Here is a 21581-nt window from a genome sequence, read left to right as displayed (position 1 = left end):
ATTCGTGTGTGATATATTTATCATTTCTGGGGTTACATAAAAGGGTTTTAAATTGACTAGAAAGAGTTGACTATGCAAATCCCTTTCAGTTGCCATCGTCTTCTTTTGAAAATTTGGGCAGTCGTAGGTCTACAATCTTATCTTTATAACAAGATTAAAGCTTGACAAGCCCACTAGGCACTCTGAAATCAGCATGCTCAGCTTAGTTTCTCGGCTTCATCCTAGTGAACTTCAAGCTCATACAAGAAATAAACGTCAGCTCTGAAATTTTCTTGTTATTTTGTCAAACAAACTACCGACCATACCTAGACAGGAACCTTCCCTAGAAACTCCAATTATCAACTGCATTTTGAAGGATCTCGTTTTCACAAAAAGCCAACTCAAAGAAACAAAAGAATCAGACTTGAAGGGGCCCCAATATTAGTTAGAAGAAGCAGGCTTGAGGAAGCTTCAACTAAAGAATGGATCAGGTAAATGAACCAGTGAAAGAAGGAAGGGAACATGTTTTGGCGATTGCTTGTAGAATCATGGCTGGTGTTTCGCCTGTGGCAGCAGCCAATTCTCAGACTCAGCATCCATTTCCAACCCCTTCACCGTTCTCTTTCTCGGTGACTTCTTCAAGGTGGAGCTCAAGACCTTCCATAGATCATACAACTCTCTTCCTTCGGTTCTTGCTGCTTCTCTTCTCTTTTATCTCGGCTCTCTCACTGGCTGCCCCATCAACAAAGAAGAAAGACCAACGATCTCCTAGCTTCACTGAGTACCCAGAATTGATGTAAGCATAACTATGAATTTGTTTTGATTTTATGACGAGATTACAAAGAAAAGCCTATAGAGAGGGAGATAAAAACGATTGAGAAACAAAGAAATCCACGGATCACCTAAGCTAAGAGATTACCTTTTTCTAACAGCAATCTCAATCTTAAAAGGAGGAACTGCCTGGAACGTTGACTCTGCCCTCCAAAGCCTCATCCCCCAAATAACTTAAAATCCGAAAGGTGTGCAAAATTGGAGGTCCAACTTCCGAAATCCAAGTTGGGGTCCTACTAGCCTCTTCATCATACCTCTTTAAATCTTTGTCCTGGAATGGCTTTTATTGAAATGCTTAGCACAGCATTGGTCTCTAAAGTAACAAAACTGAAAAATGTTCAGGTTAATACTGATGCATGCATGTTCTCGGATAGCATAGATCTTAAGGACTTTTGATTTTTTATTCTCAACCCAATATTTCAAAATGCAATTATCAGTTCAGTCTGTATTTAAACAAGATTATTTTATTGTCTTCGTGTAGATACTGCTTCATTGTAGCCATTTTAGCTTTCCTATACGCAGCTTTCCAACTGTTTAAAGGTATTTGTGACATTGCTCACAGAGGCATTCTGATCTCAGATAAGAGCTCGGACTACCTTAGCTTTGTCCTCGACCAGGCAAGTGCACTCCCCAGTACAACACTCTCTGTCTCTCTATCTTATTTTAGATACTAGCTGTTGTCTGTGTGATAGCTAATTCATGGGTAGCCTGTAACAGTTGGTGGGTTACCTCCTCATCTCATCTTCTTCAGTGGCCATACCAATCATTCGACAGGTTGAGAAAAGCACACCAGTTAGGAAGGGAACCATCACATCAACTAGCATGTCCTTTGCAACTTTTCTAGTTATAGCAATTTGTGCTCTCTTCTCCGGCTACAAGCTTTGCAAGAGAACCGTCTGGTAAATAGTGATTTTGCTTGCTGGCTGGTGTATATTACTGTTGTCGTGCTTGAATCCACAAATAACTGTTTCAATACACAGTATTAATAAATTAAAACGGCATACTGCCGTATGTACAATATCCGTCAGACATCCAGTTTGAGATGTAATCTGGGGGCTTGTAATGTGACTGAAAGTTTAGTCTATGTTAGCAAAACTCAGATGTCAAAATATAACATGAGGAAAGCTAGACTGTTTGCCACTGTAAAAGGGATCTAATTTCACTTTTTCTGGTAAACGCATCGTGTTTCTTGCTGCTATTGTCAATCCATGTTTTTGCATTCATCCTTGATTAAATAGTACAGATCAGTTACTGAATGCACTCTGTACAGAAATAGTCGAAATAGTAAGTGTACAACTGAACTAAACACAGGGAGTTGGTAAAGTCGGTACTTCAAATTCATCATGAAATGAAAAAGATGATATATGCATAGCCTTCCCCCCACCCCAAAAGTTTAAAATTAAAAGGCATAAAGTTCACTAGACCACAATACAAACTTCTGGTATACTACAAGCGATGTAAACAGAAGCAGGAGAAAGGTCTGGGTTGATTTTTTATTTCCAAATATGATACTGGAAAAAACGATCATGTATCACCTTGCAGCCCCCAAAGGTTTCTCTTCTTCAATGACATGAAGTTTACCTTCTGTAAACTCACAAGCTGGAATGGGGACCCCAAGCTGCTTCTGGAGCTTCTTCACAACAAACACTTCTGGCTCCTCACAGATGGTTACCACAGTACCTTTCCTGCCAAGCCGACCAGTTCGACCAGCTCGGTGTGCATAGTGGATAGAGTCAGTAGGTAAGTCCAGATTAACCACAAGGTCACATTCTGCCACATCCAAACCCCTTGCTGAAAGTTCATTTGTCACCAGAACTCTCACTTCCCCATGCTTAAATTTTTTCAATGTTGTTGACCTCACAAGCTTTCCAAGGTCACCATGCAGCTCTGCAGCTTTCATCCCACGAGCCTCTAGCTTGAAGACAGCATCCTTTAGCTGCTTTGCATGGTTCATGAAAGCTATCACTGACTTGGAATCAAGTGCATGAACACATCTTCTCAATGTGTCAACCTTGTGTTGTAATTTTGTGACACAATGGTAGTGTTTCAAAGCAGGTGGTAGGCTTTGTGATGCAGCTTGAGTCTGCATATTTGAACTTGAGTCTGAACTGGATGTAGGCCTTAGGAGATTAACAGGTCCAGAGGGAGAAACAGATTCAAGTGGCATGACTTTTTTGGCTTGAACAAGAAGTGGGTCACGCCCCCAGCTCCTAGCTGCCCTTATAACTGAATATGGAACTGTAGCAGACACCATAATGGTCTGACGCTCAGCCCACTTAGCAAGTGAGCCACGGGGGTCAGCACCTGATCTCCTACCCACATGTTCCAATATCCGGTGCATATCCTCCCGGAAATTAAATGAAAGGAGTTCATCAACTTCATCTAAAACCAAGAAGCGACAGCCATGAGTGTGAAGCTTCCCAGCCGCACTAATCTCAGCAATTCGGCCAGGGGTGCCGACAACAATAGCTGGCTTGTTTTTCTTTAAAGCTTCTTCCTGTCTTGATCGGTTTGCACCTCCTACAAGTTGCTGAACAACTCTCTTGTCTGCAGGACCTAGAAGCTTTTCAAACTCCCTAACAATTTGCATCCCCAGTTCTCTAGAGGGAGCCACAATAACTGCTTCAATCTCTCTTTTCTTCCCGGATTCACCATTGCCATTAGGAGATTTCTTTTTCAGAGGGCCTACTTCAGACAGTATGGGAAGGAGATACGCTAAGGTTTTTCCTGAGCCCGTGTAAGATTGAATCACAACATCATGACCCTTGAGAACTGTTGGAACTGCTACAGACTGAACATCAGTTGGAACCGTGTAGCCTGCAGTCTCTAAACTCTCTAGCAACAAAGGTGGGAGGCCAAGCTCTGGAAATGACTGTGCAGCAAAAGGCGCTGACTCAATTTCTAGCGATTTTTTCACCCCAACCACCTTAACTCCTTTTATGCTGTTGCTTCCAATCACCCTCACCTTACTTTTGGGTGCTTCATTAGAAACACTGAGCCTCTCGATTTTATTTCCTTTATTCTTGTTTGTTTCTCCAAACTCACTCTTGAAACCAAGGCTGGCAAGAGTGAGAGGCCCGTTATTATGATTAACCTGACTCACGAAACGTACACTAAGCTGGCACCAAACTTTCCTAGACACACTAGGGAACCTATGGAAGGGTAAAGATTCTCCAAAAAATAGAAGCAACCTTGTCGAGGCTAATGCTGGCATCTTTGCTTGACTGTTATTGACCAGCAACTAAAGAATCCCTGTTTTTGCAATAGCTCAAGTCAGTACCATCGGACGCTCAAGGATTCCCGAAGTTTGGAAACAGAAGCCCAAGCTGCAGTTTCAGTGCAAGAATAAAAGGGTCAGAGCTATATCGACGGAAATATGAAGTACACATCCTAGCTTCTAAACATGCTACAGCAAACACTGTCTAGCAGGTAATAGAAGAAAAAAAAAAAGGTCTTGCTGGTTAGCATTTGTCTATCTGTTGAAGTGTGAACTCTTATTCCTTAATAACAAGCAAGCGAAAACATGTTAGAGAATTCTCAAATGGATTGGAATTGAATTTTGTTTAAAAGTAAAGGAACGAAACTCAATTTGAATGATAAATATAAGTCATTCCACTGTTGATTGAAGCATTTTATCAAACGGTTTGACAGCAATGTCAGCGCCAGATAGTGGAACCGTAACTCACTGAGAAGGTTCAACTAGAGCCAAACTAACGAGAAACAACATTTGAGTGTTTGGATACCAAGAAAAGTGCAATAAAGAAATGGACTGAAGAATTTCCTTTTCAAGAAAAAATTGAGAAACAAAAAACCATGCGACTTACCTTAAGACTTAGAGCTAGAATTGCGTCCGGCGGCCTCTCTGGCTCTCTGCGTGAGAGTAAACTCGGAGCTCAATTACGCCACGTTTCGGATTGGTTTGAGAGCAAACATAAAGAAACGATGCGCTTACAGACGTAAGCTGACTACCCACGGGCCCACGGCAAAGATAGAAGTTTTTGGGTTGGACCAAATTTGGGCTCAACATCAAGAGAGCTAACAGTCCATGCACACCTCGCCCCAGTTACGACGAAGAAAAATGAAACACCAGCTGAACCGGATTTGTCTTAACTCAGATCGCAGCATATGATCTTAACATAAAGTCATCGTATCATGATATACAACGATATCTCATTAAATTTCGTAAAATAATAAAATTAATTACAAAATTGAAATTAGCAGGTAATCTATATATCAAATGTAGTTATATTAATAAAAATTTAAATTATATAAAAAATAATATATTCATTCATCTAAGAAATTTTTTTAAAAAAATTCCTCATCTGTTTCACCTACATTAACATATCGTAGATTCTTACAATTTTTATTACACATCGTTTGATGTCCGAAACGCCGGCATCCTCTGTGTCCTCTCCCCCCGAACATTCCAGAGTTGTCTCTTGTTCCAACTAAAAAAAGAGGAGGAAACGTAGCAGTTGCCTAACACGACCTCTGTGTCTATCACTCTCTGCTTCTTCTTGCAAGAACAAAAAAGTGATATAATTTCACTGAGGTTGATAATAGAGAACGTGGGGACCCTGAGAAAATGGAACAAACAAAGATGCTAAAGCAATGAAAAGAAACCAAAGTTAATTTCAAGTACCTGGTTCTTTTCACCAGTTGTGGGTTCACATTCGATCCCTGTCTTTTCTTTCTCTTACCCATTCCGCACTTCTTTTTTCTCTTCCTTTCTTAATCTTGATCAAGACAGTTCGTTCATATTTCTTTCCCTAGTGTTACGATCAAGCTCGATGCAAGTTTAGATATATTCTGAATGATGGCATTCAAGAGTTTGCCTCTCTAATTAATCTTCTTTTTAAGTGAATCCTTCTTGGGTTATCCGCTTGCTCTGTCAGAATCAAAAGCAGCCATTTCCAGCATGAAAAGATTGAAGTAATTTTTTATGCCTCTGTTCTGCCATTCAGATTTTAATTTATATATATCAGTTTTCTCTGTTTTTGTCGGCTCAATCTGTTTAAAAGCGTTTTCGTATTGCATGTTTTGGTTTTTTTTTTTTGGCTTTTCTATGGTGTTTCTAGGCTCTAAATTATGATGAAACTGGCTGTTATTATAGAAACATGAGAAATATCAAATTTATGTTGATTTAAACGAGCATCAAGGTATAAAAAACTTAAAACATGGTTTGGCCAAAACATGGGGTTTTGATGGTGTATGATGTTGGAAAAGAATGGGAAGTCTTTGGGCCAATCACATTCAATTACACATTAATTATGAATTCCTGATATAGGGGCTACCAAGACATTACTGCTGTCTGCTAAACTTGGTATGAAAGTTACATTATTGGTAATTTTGGCTTCATTATTGAATAACAGTACATAATTTGACTTAGAGGAGGAGTAGTTAAAACATTGTCAAGGGAATTCAAATTTGAAGAAGAAAGAAACAGAAGAATAAGGGCAAGAAAAACAGCTAGAGACTGATAAGAACTTGGGAATGGTTGGTAGAAGTAAAAAAAAAAAACAGATTCTGAACTGGATTGCTTCTTGAAATGGCTGTTACTGACGTTATAAGCTAAGTTTCATATTGCCTTCTTTGGTAGCTAGTGTATCCCTGGGGATAGGTTTTTGACTCAAAAGTATCAGACAAAATCAATTATCTTCTCTACTTGTTTCCATAACCTTTGAGAATAAAATGAGGTACTGGTTAACTAGGAGAATTCAAATGAGGTCTCTTTTGCCTATTTGAAAAATAAAACTGCATTTACTGATATCATCTCCATTTTGGGTTAGGGGGCGTGTAAGATGGAATGAAGCTAATCTCAGTGAAATTGAAGCAAATAAAGTAGTAAGGAAAAAAATCGATGAACCTAAAACACCATATCATCCAATGATTGAAGAAGATGGTAAGGTGATCTTTTGTTCTCAATTTGCAGCTTTCTGCTTGGTGGGATTTGAAAGATATCTTGATTAGTTCAGACATTATACTATTTGGTTTTTGTAGGTTTTCCTTCTGCTACACCAGGTACTGCTAAAACCATTGACTATGCTGCACATGCTGAAGCCCTAAGGAATGCTCTAAGTAAAGTTGCTCTGAGTCAAAAGCACTTTAGTCCTTTTGGGGGATGGGCATCGTCTGGTGAAGAGGGTGAAACAGGGGAGAAAGATCAAGGTGCTGGAATTATCTATAAGCAACTACATTGTTAAAAAGACATGAATTAAAACATAAATTATCTAATCTCTTCATTGTAACCCCTTTCTCCCCTTGTTTCATACTTAGTTGTTGGTTAATCTGGCATGATTTGCTTGTAATATTTGTAACAGTATTGAAACTTGCTTAATTTCAGGTTTTGCAAAGCAAAGAGATGATGCGAGCTTTACGGAGAGCAGGAGAGCACATTATGACGAGTTCAAGAAAGTGAAAGAACTGCAACAAGAGCTCTGCTTTCTCAATGATGAGCACAATAAAGGAATACATAACTCTGGTTCGTGTTCGAGTCTTAGTATCAAAGCAAGAGAAATACATATAGAGGATAGTGATGAAATTCTGCGAATAATTGACATTGAGGAATATTGATGATCTGAGTTTCCCTCAACAACCACATTTGCTTATCTTGAAAGCCTCATCAAAACCTAGCAATCATGGTTAGCCATTTGTTGAAAGATTTTGTTAATGATATCTTAATCATTAACTTGTTAAAATTTCTATACAATTTTGACTGGACCAGCAAATAGAAACAGGAATCCACGCCCAATGAATCCTTGTTGAAATGAACCATAGACTTTGAATATATTAACTAGAAAGCTAGAGTTGTGTAAAATCTGAACCATCATTTTTTCTGATTGATTGTATCTGATCTTTAAGCAAATCTCCAAGGCTTGACTTTGAGGTAAACGATGCATACGCCTATGGTCCCAAGTAATCATGTAGTTCACTCCAAATCAAACAAACAAGGTTATTGGATTACTAGTCAAAATTTAGCTTCAGAAGATTGCTCAATGAGCTGGGAAAAGCTCAACGTGCATGCCCTACGTACGTGAATCATTGCTGTAATCCAAGAAAGGGAAATAACAACACAAAACAGCTACGCGGCTGTCTCCTTTAACACGGCAACCTAACACTAGGTGGTGTATATAGTACCAAAGAACCGACATAAAATAGCACATATCTATTTTTCAAAGAGAACACAGCTGACAGCAATAAAATGAACATGTCAAGGACTGTTTTACCCAGATGTTGGCGGAATCTTCAGAATTAATTTAGTTTTAGCACAGTGAAAACTGACCATAATTTTCTACTCAAAGATTTCATCACAAACTTAAAATATGGTTCATATTGTAAATTAAAGTAAGACTAAAACCAATTTAAGTTTAATTAGCATAACAATTGTTATCTTTTCAATCGAAATATAGGAGTCACTTTGTCCATCCAAATGTATGAAAAAGTAAATATTATATACTACTCTTTAATAGTTTTTGGTATTTGTGGACTAATTTTATCTTCCCTTTAGAGTTAAAAGGAAATTAAATTAGTTTATGACGTGCATCTAATATACACCATCAATCACGATTTTTATTTATCAAATATAATCAATACATATACGTAATTAATAAGTATATTAAAGATCATAAATCAATAATTAATAAAGGGAAGTCGAACTCGTAAATTTGATGAACTAAATGATTACCATACTTCCTTATTTTAACCCGATTTAGTCTTATCCAAGAGTCCTTAGTAACCTATTCACTTTAAACAATGACGGTTTGTCACATACTATCAAATTTGTATGGTAAATTCCTAATTGACAGTTCTTGCAAGGATATCTTTCCATATACAATCCAACAATGATTATTCGCATCCTCCACGTGGCTCAACCACTGACCCCTTTCTGTCTCCACACCCGGGTGATCCAATCATGTCCCAACGTCTCATTATTCCACCCAAAATCCCTTATCTTCAGCAGCGGACACCCATTCCGACACGTATAAAGACCACTTACGATCGCCCTGTAAAAAAAACCCGTAAAAATTCGAAAATATTTACCGCCTTCTGGAATTTATTACCAAAGAATTATCCTTATCAAAATGAAAGAAGGAGAGAGAAGTTTCTGGAAAAGACCGTAACACATAATACAACCCTCTGGCGCCTTCCTTTGTTCCCGAGTGTGGCGGTGGGTCCCACGTACTTTCCCCTTTTCTCTATCTTTTCTTTCAATTGTTTTTTTTATCTTTTATTTTCCTTTCCTTCTCGAACCCACGATTTCTCTTTCTTCCCCTTATCATTTACTCCACCCAGAACTTTCTAGAAACAACAAAGCCTAACTTCTCCTCCCTCTCTCGTTCTCTCCCTCCTCACTCTCCCTCAACGTGCCGTCTTTCACTCTGTTATGGCGTTGGAACATTTGATGAATCGGTATCTGATTGCATGAGCCAGGTTTCTTGTTTCCTGTTTGGTTGGTGAGAAAATTTTCGCCTTCTCTCAGGTAGGTAGCGAATATTTATTTTAATACTCCTATACCCTCTTAGTCTCTCTGTTAGATTTAATATTTGCGTTTTTAATATATATTCTCTATGTTTGATGAAAGAAACGAATTAATGTTATCACATTTGTTCGTCAGTTAGGTCAAAAAGATCACTGGAGCAGGAAACTGTAATCCTTTTGAAACTGTTTCCGTTTCCGTGAATCTGAATAATCTATATAAATAAGTTTTGTAGTTGAATTTGGCTGACTAAATTAGATATTTTCAGCTAGAAATATTTAGATATTCTATTTTTTCATTTATATTTTCTTTTCTCGCACTTTCTTGGCAACCAAACGGAGCATTATTATGTGCTGATTTTTTTATTTGGGTAATTTTTTATTTAAGTTTGATCTAATTAGAGTTTACATTAATCACCAGTTAAAGAGCTAAAGACACGCCAAAGGAATCTCTCTCTCTGGAGAGTTCCGGTTTTGTAGGGTTCGGATCTAGCGCCGAACCCCATGGCACCATTGCCGGCCGACCAACCCTGCGAATCCCCCACCAGTGCCGCCAGTGACTCGCAACGATCTTTACCGACTCCGTTCCTTACGAAAACCTATCAACTCGTCGATGATCCCTCCGTTGATGACTTGATTTCATGGAACGACGATGGATCGACTTTTATCGTTTGGCGCCCCGCTGAATTCGCCCGTGATTTGCTCCCTAAGTACTTCAAACATAACAACTTCTCTAGCTTCGTCCGCCAACTCAACACTTATGTAAGTGTTAAAAATGAAGATAATAGTTTCATAATCAGTTTAATTAAGTTTTTAATTATAATTAGTTGATTAGAAAAATTAATTATTTGTTCGTATGCTGCTAGGGATTTAGAAAGGTGGTGCCGGATCGATGGGAGTTCGCGAACGATTGTTTTCGAAGAGGCGAAAAAGGACTTCTCCGAGACATACAGCGTCGGAAAATAACTCCTGCTGCGGCTGCTGCTTCCGCGACAGTGACCGTTGCGGCGGTTCCTTGTAAGGTCTCCCCATCGAATTCCGATGAGCAGGTTATTTCGTCGAACTCGCCTCCCGTCGTTGCCGTTGTACATCAGACCACGAGCTGCACGACAACGCCGGAGCTTTTAGAGGAGAACGAGAGGCTTAGAAAAGAAAACATGCAGCTGAACCATGAGTTGACTCAGTTGAAGGGATTGTGTAATAATATATTAACTTTGATGACGAATTATGCCTCCGGTCAGTTGGAGAATCCTTCAAATTTGGCGGAAGGAAAGGCTTTGGATCTTCTGCCGGCGAGGAATTCCGCCGGAACGGCAGAGGATGGTGGTTCGAAGGGGGCGATGGCGATGGAAGAGGAGGCGGACGATGTGACGCCGAAGTTGTTCGGAGTTTCCATTGGGGTGAAGCGCTTGAGGAGGGAGGAAGACGATGAGGAGCAGAATAAAAACCAAGTGCAGCAGCAGGATATTGAGCCTGGGTCCGAGGTTAAGGCAGAGCCGTTGGATGGGAAGACTGATGATCAGGACACTGCGTGGCTGGAGCTTGGGAAATGATTAAAAGAGATTATTTATTGTATTTGATTTTTAAAGAGAGGATGGTAATGATGAGGAGGAGGAGGAGCGTGGTCCCACGGGAGCGTGTTGCGAGGAATCACGTGTTGGTAAACCGACGCGTGGCGTGGGGAAGCACTTCTTCTGGTTGCTTCTGGAATTTGAAGCCCCTTCGGTGGGGAGTCAAAGGAGAGCGATGTTGTAAAAGCACACGGAACATTAAAGATCAAACGACACCGCCTTGACATTGAGCGTGATTTAAATGCCGAAAGTCAAAACGAAGGGCCACCCAAGATGGGTTTCCCAATTCAGTTGGCTGTTCCTGAAGATTAACCAGAGGTTGATGGAAAGTTAGAATATTTTAGCGATGGTCAATTATTTATCCATTTAAAACATGGAAATCTTTGTACAATATTGATGAACAAATCTAAATAAAATTTCTTATTGCATTCCTCCGGCGGAGATATATATATATATATATATTAGATTGTTCTTTTCAAATTCCGAATGCAATGAATAAACAATACATATTTGTGCTTGTAATCAGAAAATTTTATCATTTACGCAAGAACCAGATAAGCTTGTAGCCTTGTGGTATTCTTTGTGTGTGGGGATAAATCGACGCCTTAATTAAGCTTAAGAAGATCATGAGGTGTCATTTAATCATACAAAAAAAGTAACTACTAGATTCGGAAAATCTTGCTATATATTACTTTTTGACCTTATAAGTGTAATATTATTTACACCAAGTACCATGATTATGGAATTCACATGAGATTTGAAATGTGTTATTCGCCATGAAATTTTCTTTTAATAATTGTATTGTTTTTTTTTTTTTGGTCATAATAATTGTATTGTTAAGTAGCTATGGTTGCATGTTGCTTTTGAAAGTTCTTTTCGTTCTCTCTCTATCGATATATAGGTTTTGGCATGTTAAACGTGGGGGATTTCTAAAAGGAGCTTTGTGAAAATGAGCTTCCTACCTTTAGAACGGCTGTTGCTCCGTCGATGGTAATGCAACTAACACGTGCCTCATGGGTTGGTGCAGTTTAGCTGTACACGAAGCAGATGAAGAAGATTAACTACTGTTGTTGACTTCAGAATGTATCTAACTAAAACATTCTAACAGTGTTTTATCTTATCTATATTTTGGAAAAATACGCTCACGGCGCCTGACAAAAAATTATCATCCTCCGGATGTTGCCAGCTAGTCAAAGTCAAGAGCGCATTGTGCAACTTTCTCTTCTTTCTGATACAGGACTGGAGAGCGAGAGGCAAAGTCTCAAAGAGCCTTCTTGACCACTACTATGTTCTTCTCTTCTACTAAATTACTATTATATACTCTTCCGTGAATGCTAAAGTGATTCTTGACCGCAACGCAACGCAGCAGTCCTATTGGACATCAGCGTTGCTAAATTTGCCCAGATTCCACAATTTTAGAGAGCCTAAAAAACATTAATCTTCATGCAAACTTTGAATCTTAATATAAGATGTATGGAATAAAAAGGAGTCACTTGTTAAGTATGATATAACAAAGGAGCTAATTTATCAATAAAATAAATAATGGACATGAAAATTTGACTCTTCCAACCACCAAAAGTTACATTACATGATTTTTTTCCAAGCAGATTCTCTAGGCCCAAAAAGAACACCTAGTCATCCAGTCTGCTTATAATGAGCCCACTAAGGGCAGTCTTAAATCTGGTTGATCTAAGGTGAGGCCCAAATCTGGTGTTTCATTTCCAGAGCCCAAATAGTTAGCTGGGGCAGGATACTGAACTGTTCCAGGAAGTTGCTGAAAGAGTTCTGGCCTTCAGGTTTCATTTTATACTAATATTCTATGTGTTAAATACTATGATATTTCCTTATTCAAATAAAAAACAACAAAATTTTTTATTAATTAATGATTGATCTAAGGAAAAGAAGAAAATAAAACCAGAAACAGATTCCCCACCTGACATTAAGGTCTTGGTCTTTGCTATAATCAAACAGCATATCTCTATAAAAGTGGGAATTGTTGGAAATGAGAGGACAAAGGTAACCTCGAAACTGTATTAGCCCGCAACTTTACTTCAACAAAAAACAAAAAGAAAGAGAGAAAAGGGCTGATGAACTACCAGTGGGGTGCACAAGGCTTAAAATTTCCAAAGGGTCCAAGCTGTTCATAAAAGTACAATAAAGCCTTAAAACGTTTGTGGCTACCCTTTCCTGCAGCTCCCACCAAACCATATATTCTACCCTTTAAAGTTCAAATCCAACTATCTGCTTTAGGCTCTGCTGTGCAGTAATGGAGTTCATTGTGTGAGTCACGTTTGTGGAAACTTTGATATGTCAACTAGCTACCTAGCAGTTGATCATGCCAAGATATCCCACTGCTTCTTCTGCTTTGACTGTTTCCTCTGGAAAAATCCTGTTTTTGAGTTGTCTGGTGCCTGCTGCATCGACATATTTTCAGCCGACATTTTTGACAAAATACACATTAAAAAGTTGGCATGGAGTTAGGCATTTCCATGAAATTCTGGTTTCTGCTCTTTCTTTTTGGCCCTTTTTTAATGGTATCTGGCCGTAATCCGTAACAATCTGTGCATTCAATTTAAAACATTTCTCTTGACTTTACAGCGAAGTGTAATACAATTTCATGAAACTTAGTCGTGCCTACCCACGATCATAAATAGCTTTAAGTCTTTTAGTCTACAGAAAAGAAAAGACTATTTTATGTAAGGTTTTTCTATTACTTTATTGGTCACTTTTGTATTTTTTTTTCCTTTGAGTATATACATTAATTAATTGGCCACTAACTTGTTATCATCTCAATTTCAAATATTCAAACAATTTGCAACTTTAAAATCACAACAAAATTAACTTTGTAATAAGTAGCCACACTTTACTCTTGTTAAAAAATTTGAAATCGGCAAAAGTAGGCTTCGAAATACCTTTTTTTTTTTGTCCTCATAGGAGAATTTTAATGTCTTTTTGTTGAACCTCTTTACTGGATATATATATAATTCATATTTTAGTATTGCGCCGCACCGGGTGACAATGATGCGTGACACTTTTTTCATCCTTTAGTCTTTGGTGTTGAAATTTCCAGAATTTATAATCGTTCATTAATCTTTTCTAGAAGAGTAATTAAATATTTTCGCTCAATTATAATTATATAAATATGTATATATATTGTGCTTTCCTCCAATAAAAACCAATGAATAAACTTTGAGGACGATATTGAAGAGTGGAAACGGTCCTTGAATAAAATCCAGTTGCGCATAGAAAATGCTGGTGTCATAAAAGTAAAGCAAAGAGTGTCCAGGGCATTCACATCCGGTCGCCCTAAAGGTTTTCCCAAGTCAGTCAAGCGGATAATTTATGCTACTGACGACCATTTCCAATGATCCAATATTACCTGTTATTCGTTAGAAAGGAAAGGAAATTTTTTTTTTTAATTTATCACTTGAAAAGAAAATTTCAAATAAATTTTCGGGGTGATTGGATTTATTAAAATTTAATCTAATTGCTTGGATCAAGATCCAATCTTTATGAAATGTCTCATCTTAAGATAATTTTTTTTTATTTTTATTCGATTTAAAAATAAATATTCTCGAATTGCTTTCATTTAAAACGTATCTTATACATTTTTGTTTAATTGCGTAAAAAACTTGACCCCTATAATGATTTTATCATATTTTGATCAATTATTAAGATATGTGACATATAATATTTCGTCGGACTAACACGTCATGTATAAAAAAATATATATATAAAAAAAGTCTAAACCAAAAAAGGGGCGATCATAATTTTCTTTTCTATTTACTTTTTTCTTTTTCCTTCCCAAGCAATCAAGCTATTATCATTTCTAGAAAACCAAAAAAAAAAAAAAGACCCAAATATCATATGCACTCCTACACTCCATTAAAGTCAGTTTATCAAAAATTTTCATGTTAATCTCTTCCATCCATCATCATCCTAATCTCCATAATTACAAAATCACTCACTCACAATTACAAACTTCATCCTAATTATCAAAATCTCTCAAAAAAATCAAATTGAGAAAGAAAAAAAAAACCCCAATTTTGTATAATACTCCCACTTACAATTTTCATATTATTGAAGTCTTTCCCTCAAAGCTGACACGTGGCATATTTTTGTGTTTTTTTACTAACAGGCGCCAGTAAGAAACTTAACCCGTGATGTAAGATACACTTATTTTTCTGTTAGAATTTATGTTCAAATAAAAAATTTTTTGAAAATATTTAATCCTAAATTGGATAGAATTAATTATAGGTAATCGTTGGATATAACATATAATATTTCATTTATGTTTCTGTACCAAAAACTAACACAAACACTGAAAATTGAAAAACAATCAATATCAAATTCACTGCACATGCATTTGTTTCTTCATTTCTTGTCTTTTTGGATTATATTGATTTTCTGCCTCTCTCTCTTCCATTTCTTCTTTGATATATATTTACATTCAATGCATCCAATAATTGAATGTAACGTCTCATTAAAAGAAAAAATGCATTCATCTTACCATTGTGAAGAACTAAGTTTAATAAATTGGATAAATATTTTTCAACCTTTTTTCTTCCAAATTGTTAAATGGAGGAGGAAACTCTTGCCATCTTCCATTCGTCCTTAATTGCTTCCCCATTCCTATGATCTTCTCTCCGCTTCTACATAACAATGGGAAAGTTCACAGCCATAGGTAGGATCCAGAGGTCTAGTAATTGAATATTGATGAATATTTTAATTTTGTACTCTTAACAAATTGTAGTCAATTCGAATTATCAAGAGTAGAGGAAAAGACAACTTGCTGTAAAAGTGTGGAAAAACCCACATGCAAAGGACATCATTTCCGAATCTGAAAAGGAAATTGAGTAGAACTTCCTGACTGCTTTGTCTGCTTTGACTTAGTAAAACTGGGACAATATATTGTTAATTTCCTCTTCTTCCTCTAATGCTTGAGCAGCGACCCTGTACATACACTCGCCACTCGCCACTCGCCACTCGCCACTCACCACTCACCACCATCATCATCCAGCTGACAATTTATTCATTTCAGCCAACAAATGAATAAAATTGCAGAGAAAGTTGGTGCTGTAGTTAAATTTGGAAATTTATAAAAAAAGGAAAAAAGAATTGAATAGAGGAAACGTGGCAGGCTCAAAGTAGGGAAAAGACTTAAAACTGCGCCGTATATTGACTGCCTTGGAGTTGGAAAATGCTGGAAGTTGAAGTTGAAGTTGCGTGGATGTGGAGTCACGGACCGGAAACAAGGTTTATCTGCCACGTTTACTTGTTGTCAGACGGAAAATCCATGCATTCATATTTGCGTGAGTAGAAAAAGATCAGATTGCGTTTACGCATTTAATTAACATTTCCCCTTTCACTAGGGTTTCGGAGCTTTTGTGATCAAATTTCCAGATGGGAGAGATCATTGAATTTGAAAAAGAAATTTCATATATAATGAGATTGTTTTCGTCTCTATAATAAAAAAAAAATTATAATTATACTATTTTGTAATTAATTTAATTATGTCCAATTGTTGGATAAAATAATATTTTTTTTTATATTTTGTTTCGTTTAAAATTAAACTATGATGAATATTAGATGGGAAAAGTATAACAAAGAGTTTGAGTTTTTCTTTTGTTTTCTTTTTTTTCAAATCAAGGTTATTATTGAATCATGCTTGCTAAAGCATGATAACAGCACCATACCAGCCAAATAATTTGTTTAGGTGAAGTATCAGTGCTTCTGATTAATTTTGCAATTATTTGTTAGGAAACCCAATTTAGGCTTATCCACTTTTCGATGTTGACCTTTAGACTTTACTCGATGGAAGGCATAACCCTTAAAAAAGGTTTTTGTATTATTTTTATTTATTTAATTAAGGTTTTTTAATTTTTATTGTATTTAAATAAATTTTTATATTTTTATTTTAAATTAAATAATTTTTTTAGTTTAATAAAAATATAATTATTGTTAGATTCAATGTCAATTGCTTTTTTTACCTACGTGACATATGACCTAACTAGTGTGAAATTAGAATATTCAAAAAAGTAAAATATTTAAGTCTTTTTAAGTTTTGACTATAATTTCACTTTAATTAATATTGACTATAAAATTATGACCAAAATTTAAAAGATTAGGATATTTTATCCTATCCAAAATCATAAGTTGGCGATTGTCAACCATCGTCGAAATCACAAAATAAAATTATTTTTTATCTATCTCCTTCTCCTCTTCCTTTAATCGTAATGATATTCAAAAAATCATTTTTTTTCCAAACTTAAAAAAAAAACGAAGACATAAATCTTACATTTTTTGGTTTTTAGGGATATGAAGAAACATGAAAGGATTTTTAAAAAACCACTCTAATTAAAGGAAAAAGAAAAACTTAAAGAATCAAAATATGTTTTTTTTATGATTTTGTGTGATTGTCAATTACGTACTGTAATTTTCTCATATGGTCTTTTTATCAATCCACATCATATATATACCATGGGCCCTCGTGGGTAGAAAATACATTGAATCTAACCACGGTTTATTTTTTTTATTTGAGTTGAAGACCCGTTTAATTCAAAATAAATATTTAAAAATTCTTTTTAATGCAATAAAATGTGAGGAATTTAATTGAATAAACATATATACTATTTGTGCTTTTTTAGGTTTTAAACCTCAACAAAACGTTGAAAAAGAAAATGAGAAAATTTCAAAAAAAAAGAAAAAGAAAATGAGAACCGAAAATGTCATGGGAGATAGAAAACTAGAAATGTAAGATAAAGAAAAGAACAATATTAATCCATTATTATCTCTTCATTATTTTTTCTTTTATCAAAGTATAGCTGGTTACCCTAACCTCCCTTAAAAGGAGGTAATCTAAATGTAAACAACAAAAATAAAAGGAAATTAATTTGTCTCTTACATCTTCCCCTCTTTTGATTCTCTATTTCTCTTGCCAATAAAACTCTTATATTTTTTTTTAATTAAAAGATGAAGAATTCAAATTTTACTTTTTTTTAAATAAAAAATTATACATCAATTAAAGAGTTAAATGTTTCGGTGCATAAAATTTTTCTATATTTATACTTTCAAAATATTACGTGGGACCTTGGGGGGTCCAATTGTCAGAGAGATGTCAGGAACTGACGTGGCAGCTGGTAGAAAAGCACCCGCTGCTATGAATGGAAATTAATACATATGGAATTAATGCCGTTCATGGCCTCGCAGTATACATCGGAGTAAGCGACAGCGAAGCACGTCACAATTCTAGAAGGGAAGAAAGAAAACAAATTAAGATCAATAATTGGACAAACTATAAAGATTAAAATTTTGTATTGTATTGTTTACGGTTTAACAATTAATAATATTTAATTTTGCGGCTTAATTTTCTCTTCAATCATATGCAATGAAACTATATATTTTTAGAGATTTATGCATAATTAAGCAGGAAAATGGAAAGAAGACAAAATCTTAGCATCAAGATAGCTGTCCTCAACGTTGATACGTACATAATTTCTACGGCTAACCCACGCATGATATCTCAACGAGCGGTGCTCCACCATCAGCGCCTCCGATCGATATTCTTCCACCAAAACATCCAATATTCATTCTAGTAATTAATGGGATGAATAATGACAAGTTTCTATTAGCTTCCACCAAATTATTTTTTTAATTTTTTTTTTAAAAGAAAGAAGCAAAATTTATACTGGTATTATTATTAAATTAAATTTTGGAGTATCAATATTTTATATTTTTATTTCATCCTAAAATGAGGAAAAAATATAATAAAATTGAAGATGATATATATATGTATTCGTAATTTACCTAATTGTTTTTTTAAAATTCCACCTCTATCTTATTAAGGCTTAAATTGTAATATGATTTTATTGAAGTAATGAATTGTAATTCGATGACTATATTAAATAAGTACATGTATTAAATTGTATGTAAAAATTTATATTTTAATTTAAAATTTTGAGAATAGTTATTTTTAATATAGTATAAAGATCAATTATATCGTTGTAATTAATGTTTATATATAGAAAAAAATAATAAAAAAATTTTGATACATGAATAAAATACTACAAAGACTCGAACAAATTGTTAATGCTACTCCTGTCATGTGGAAGTGGAACTTACTCCCGAAGCCCACATATGAATATAACAGGAGAGATAGAGAGTTTTGTTTGAAAAGCTAAAGCTCTTGCCCATGACTCGTTCCTCTTCCCTAAACGAAGTAATTACCCAAGACTCAGGGTTGACTTGTCTGATCAAATTATGCCCATAACATCAAAGAAACATCCAGCGTTTAAATTTCTCACCCCCGGTTTTCCATGTCACTCTCACTTATTCTACCACGAAGCTGCACTCTCAGTAACCCCTCTTCAACTTCCCCAAGCACCCCCCTCCCTCCTCTAAATTTCCATTTGCCTTCGTTCGAAATATCCTTGTTGTATTCCATGCTGCTATAAATCCAAACCCCAAACCAGATTCATCTTTCTCATTTCCTTTCTCCATCCCTTCAAAACAAAATCCAACATGTTAGATAACACTAGTCATCAACAGTTCACTTTAGAGATGACAGTGGTTTCAGCACAAGGGCTGAAGAACACCTCTTCTTCTCTCTTCTCCCACCGTCTCCGCCCCTTCGTCACCATCACCACCTTCCCGCCAACCCCATTCAACGGTGATAATGGGCACCACATGTATCAAACGAGGGTCGATGATCAAGGTGAAGTGAACCCTACTTGGGGTGACAAGTTTCATGTTCCCATAGATGACACCTTCTTTACCAATAGATATTCCTGTATAAATCTCCACTTATTCACCAAAAGACTCATTGCTGGCCAGGCTCAACTGGGTTGGTGCCAGATTCCCGCAGCCGACATAGGTCTCCCACCGGTGGGTTCAGTCAGGCAACTCAGCTACCGGCTGCGAGCTGGAGACGGCACGAGGACTCAGGGGATTGTCAATGTAGCTGTGAAGTTGGAAGGTCCAGCAGTCAAGGCTGCCACTCATGCCCAGCTTTCAGACAACACGTGTCAGACTGTGATAGGTATACCGGTGAGGGTTATGCCAGGTGTGGGGGCGATGGGTGCTCGTTGGAAAGAGGCAGAGACTGTGACCAGTGCGGGCGTTGTGGGGCAGCTGGGGGTGATGGGCCCAATCGGATGGAGCGGCGGGACATGATTATAGGGGGTGTACAATGAGATCGAGTGTACTGTATGGATTTTGAATGTTATATAATTGTGGATAGAAGCAATTTAACTGTTTTATCTTCAACTATGAAAACAAAATATGCTCTGACCCTTTTAAAGTGTGCAATCATTGTTTGTTGTATGATTTTATATTTGTGTTGATTGCAATTACAAATTAAGGTAGGGTTCTGTTCTTTTTCCTGAGAGTAGACCTAGTTGACATGATCGATGACTGGGGTTTGTTCCTCAAAAGTTTTTACCATCTCCATCCAAATATAAAATTTCTTTTCATGAAATTACAAATGTGATAATTACTTGAATTTGTTTCAAGTAATTGGCCAATGGGAATGAATAAATATATTAATTAGATAAAAAATTTAAATTAAATGTTTTACTTTTTCTATCAATATATAGTGTTATAGTTATTGCATTCGATACGATATTATTAAATAATAAAGTTATCAAAATATAAAAAAAAATTGAATAATTTTATTCCCTAATTTTATCTTTAAACTTAATATTGAGTTAATTTTTAACACAATCTTTAAGGTCTGAACTCTAATGTCGTTTATGAACTGAAGTGTAAGAAATTAATGTAAATACCTCTAAGCTGAATTGAGAAATGTAAATATTTTAGAATGTTTTGGTTCTATAATCGAAGAGATGCTAGGTCTAAACCTTTTTTCCAAACCAACAATTGGTACCCTGAACACCTTTATATGAAAGTATATATATTTAATTCTCTATTTTTCTTTTTACATAAAAAATTGAATCTAAAATCTAATTGGATTTAGAAAAAGGTATTGCCTCATGCTAAAAGTTCATTCCATTATTCATACCACATATAAAAAGCACATGACATTAATGGAAGAACAAAAGCAACATGCTATCCTACTGAAGGAAAGAGAGTAGGGAGGGGAGAGGGGGATTTGAGCTTTTCTCTATTAAATCTTTGAAATGGTTCATTTTTCTTTTTAAAGACAGTGAAGTGACTACTAATTAAAAAACGATTTGTGAGTCATGAATCATCACCCACCTTGTCATCAATATTGGGAAAGTGTGTTTTCCTTTTGCACTAGGAATAATGCATAGAGTATTTTCCACATTTCACATTACTAGCAATTCCGTGTATACAAGTTTCTAACTAATAAGAAAAGGGGATTGCTGTTAGGGCAAGTGATTGCTTGCTTGATTCGAATTTTAGGTACAACAAATAGCAATGGAGAAAATTAGGTACAACCATTAGCAATGGAGAAAATGTACAGAAAACTAATAAACTAGGAATCTTTAGCTGGAAGGGGACCATTTTCGTCTAGCTAAGCTATACCAATTTCTCTCCACGTATCCATTCATCCAGTGTCACATTAAAGGGTCCATGTATACCCCCCAATGAATGCTCCAATATCCATTAAAAACGTACGGATTAATTTCCAACAATATACGTCAAACCGTCGGGAATGGGGCATCATCAGATCCTGTAAAATCTTATCCACTTCTGAAGAAGGATTCACGAAGTTGCATGTCAATCTATACCCTAAATGAACAA

The 21581-nt window shown here is 36.1% G+C and overlaps 5 protein-coding genes across 7 annotated transcripts; 4 read left to right on the top strand and 1 right to left on the bottom strand.

Moving 5' to 3' along the window:
* Positions 94-2006, top strand: LOC18606474 (CASP-like protein 4A4). Of its 2 annotated transcripts, none has more exons than XM_018117637.1 (3): positions 94-775; positions 1373-1427; positions 1528-2006. In XM_018117637.1, exons 1-3 carry the CDS (start codon positions 462-464, stop codon positions 1711-1713), a joined length of 555 nt encoding a protein of 184 aa, XP_017973126.1. In that variant the 5' UTR covers positions 94-461; the 3' UTR covers positions 1714-2006. The 2 variants fall into 2 exon arrangements, with proteins under 2 accessions (XP_017973126.1, XP_007040155.2); XM_007040093.2 differs by having other exon boundaries at positions 1292-1427.
* On the bottom strand, positions 2007-4750 carry LOC18606473 (DEAD-box ATP-dependent RNA helicase 47, mitochondrial). Its single transcript, XM_018117635.1, has 2 exons — positions 4635-4750; positions 2007-4136 (listed from the first exon to the last, which is right to left on the bottom strand). Exon 2 carries the CDS (start codon positions 4022-4024, stop codon positions 2342-2344), a length of 1683 nt encoding a protein of 560 aa, XP_017973124.1. The 5' UTR covers positions 4025-4136; positions 4635-4750; the 3' UTR covers positions 2007-2341.
* On the top strand, positions 5150-7485 carry LOC18606472 (protein phosphatase inhibitor 2). Of its 2 annotated transcripts, none has more exons than XR_001927153.1 (4): positions 5150-5742; positions 6600-6717; positions 6811-6978; positions 7154-7485. XR_001927153.1 is itself a non-coding variant. In XM_007040091.2 (4 exons), exons 1-4 carry the CDS (start codon positions 5729-5731, stop codon positions 7381-7383), a joined length of 525 nt encoding a protein of 174 aa, XP_007040153.2. In that variant the 5' UTR covers positions 5151-5728; the 3' UTR covers positions 7384-7485. The 2 variants fall into 2 exon arrangements, 1 of the variants encoding a protein (XP_007040153.2); XM_007040091.2 differs by having other exon boundaries at positions 5151-5742; positions 6600-6712.
* On the top strand, positions 9028-11297 carry LOC18606471 (heat stress transcription factor B-2b). Its single transcript, XM_018117636.1, has 3 exons — positions 9028-9289; positions 9707-10047; positions 10152-11297. Exons 2-3 carry the CDS (start codon positions 9790-9792, stop codon positions 10836-10838), a joined length of 945 nt encoding a protein of 314 aa, XP_017973125.1. The 5' UTR covers positions 9028-9289; positions 9707-9789; the 3' UTR covers positions 10839-11297.
* Positions 19034-20231, top strand: LOC18606470. Its single transcript, XM_018116843.1, has one exon. The coding sequence runs from the start codon at positions 19377-19379 to the stop codon at positions 20025-20027; it is 651 nt and encodes a 216-aa protein (XP_017972332.1). The 5' UTR covers positions 19034-19376; the 3' UTR covers positions 20028-20231.

Source organism: Theobroma cacao, chromosome 3 (assembly GCF_000208745.1).
Source record: "Theobroma cacao cultivar B97-61/B2 chromosome 3, Criollo_cocoa_genome_V2, whole genome shotgun sequence".
NCBI classification, from domain to species: domain Eukaryota; kingdom Viridiplantae; phylum Streptophyta; class Magnoliopsida; order Malvales; family Malvaceae; genus Theobroma; species Theobroma cacao.
This window is presented reverse-complemented; position numbering and strand designations above follow the sequence as displayed.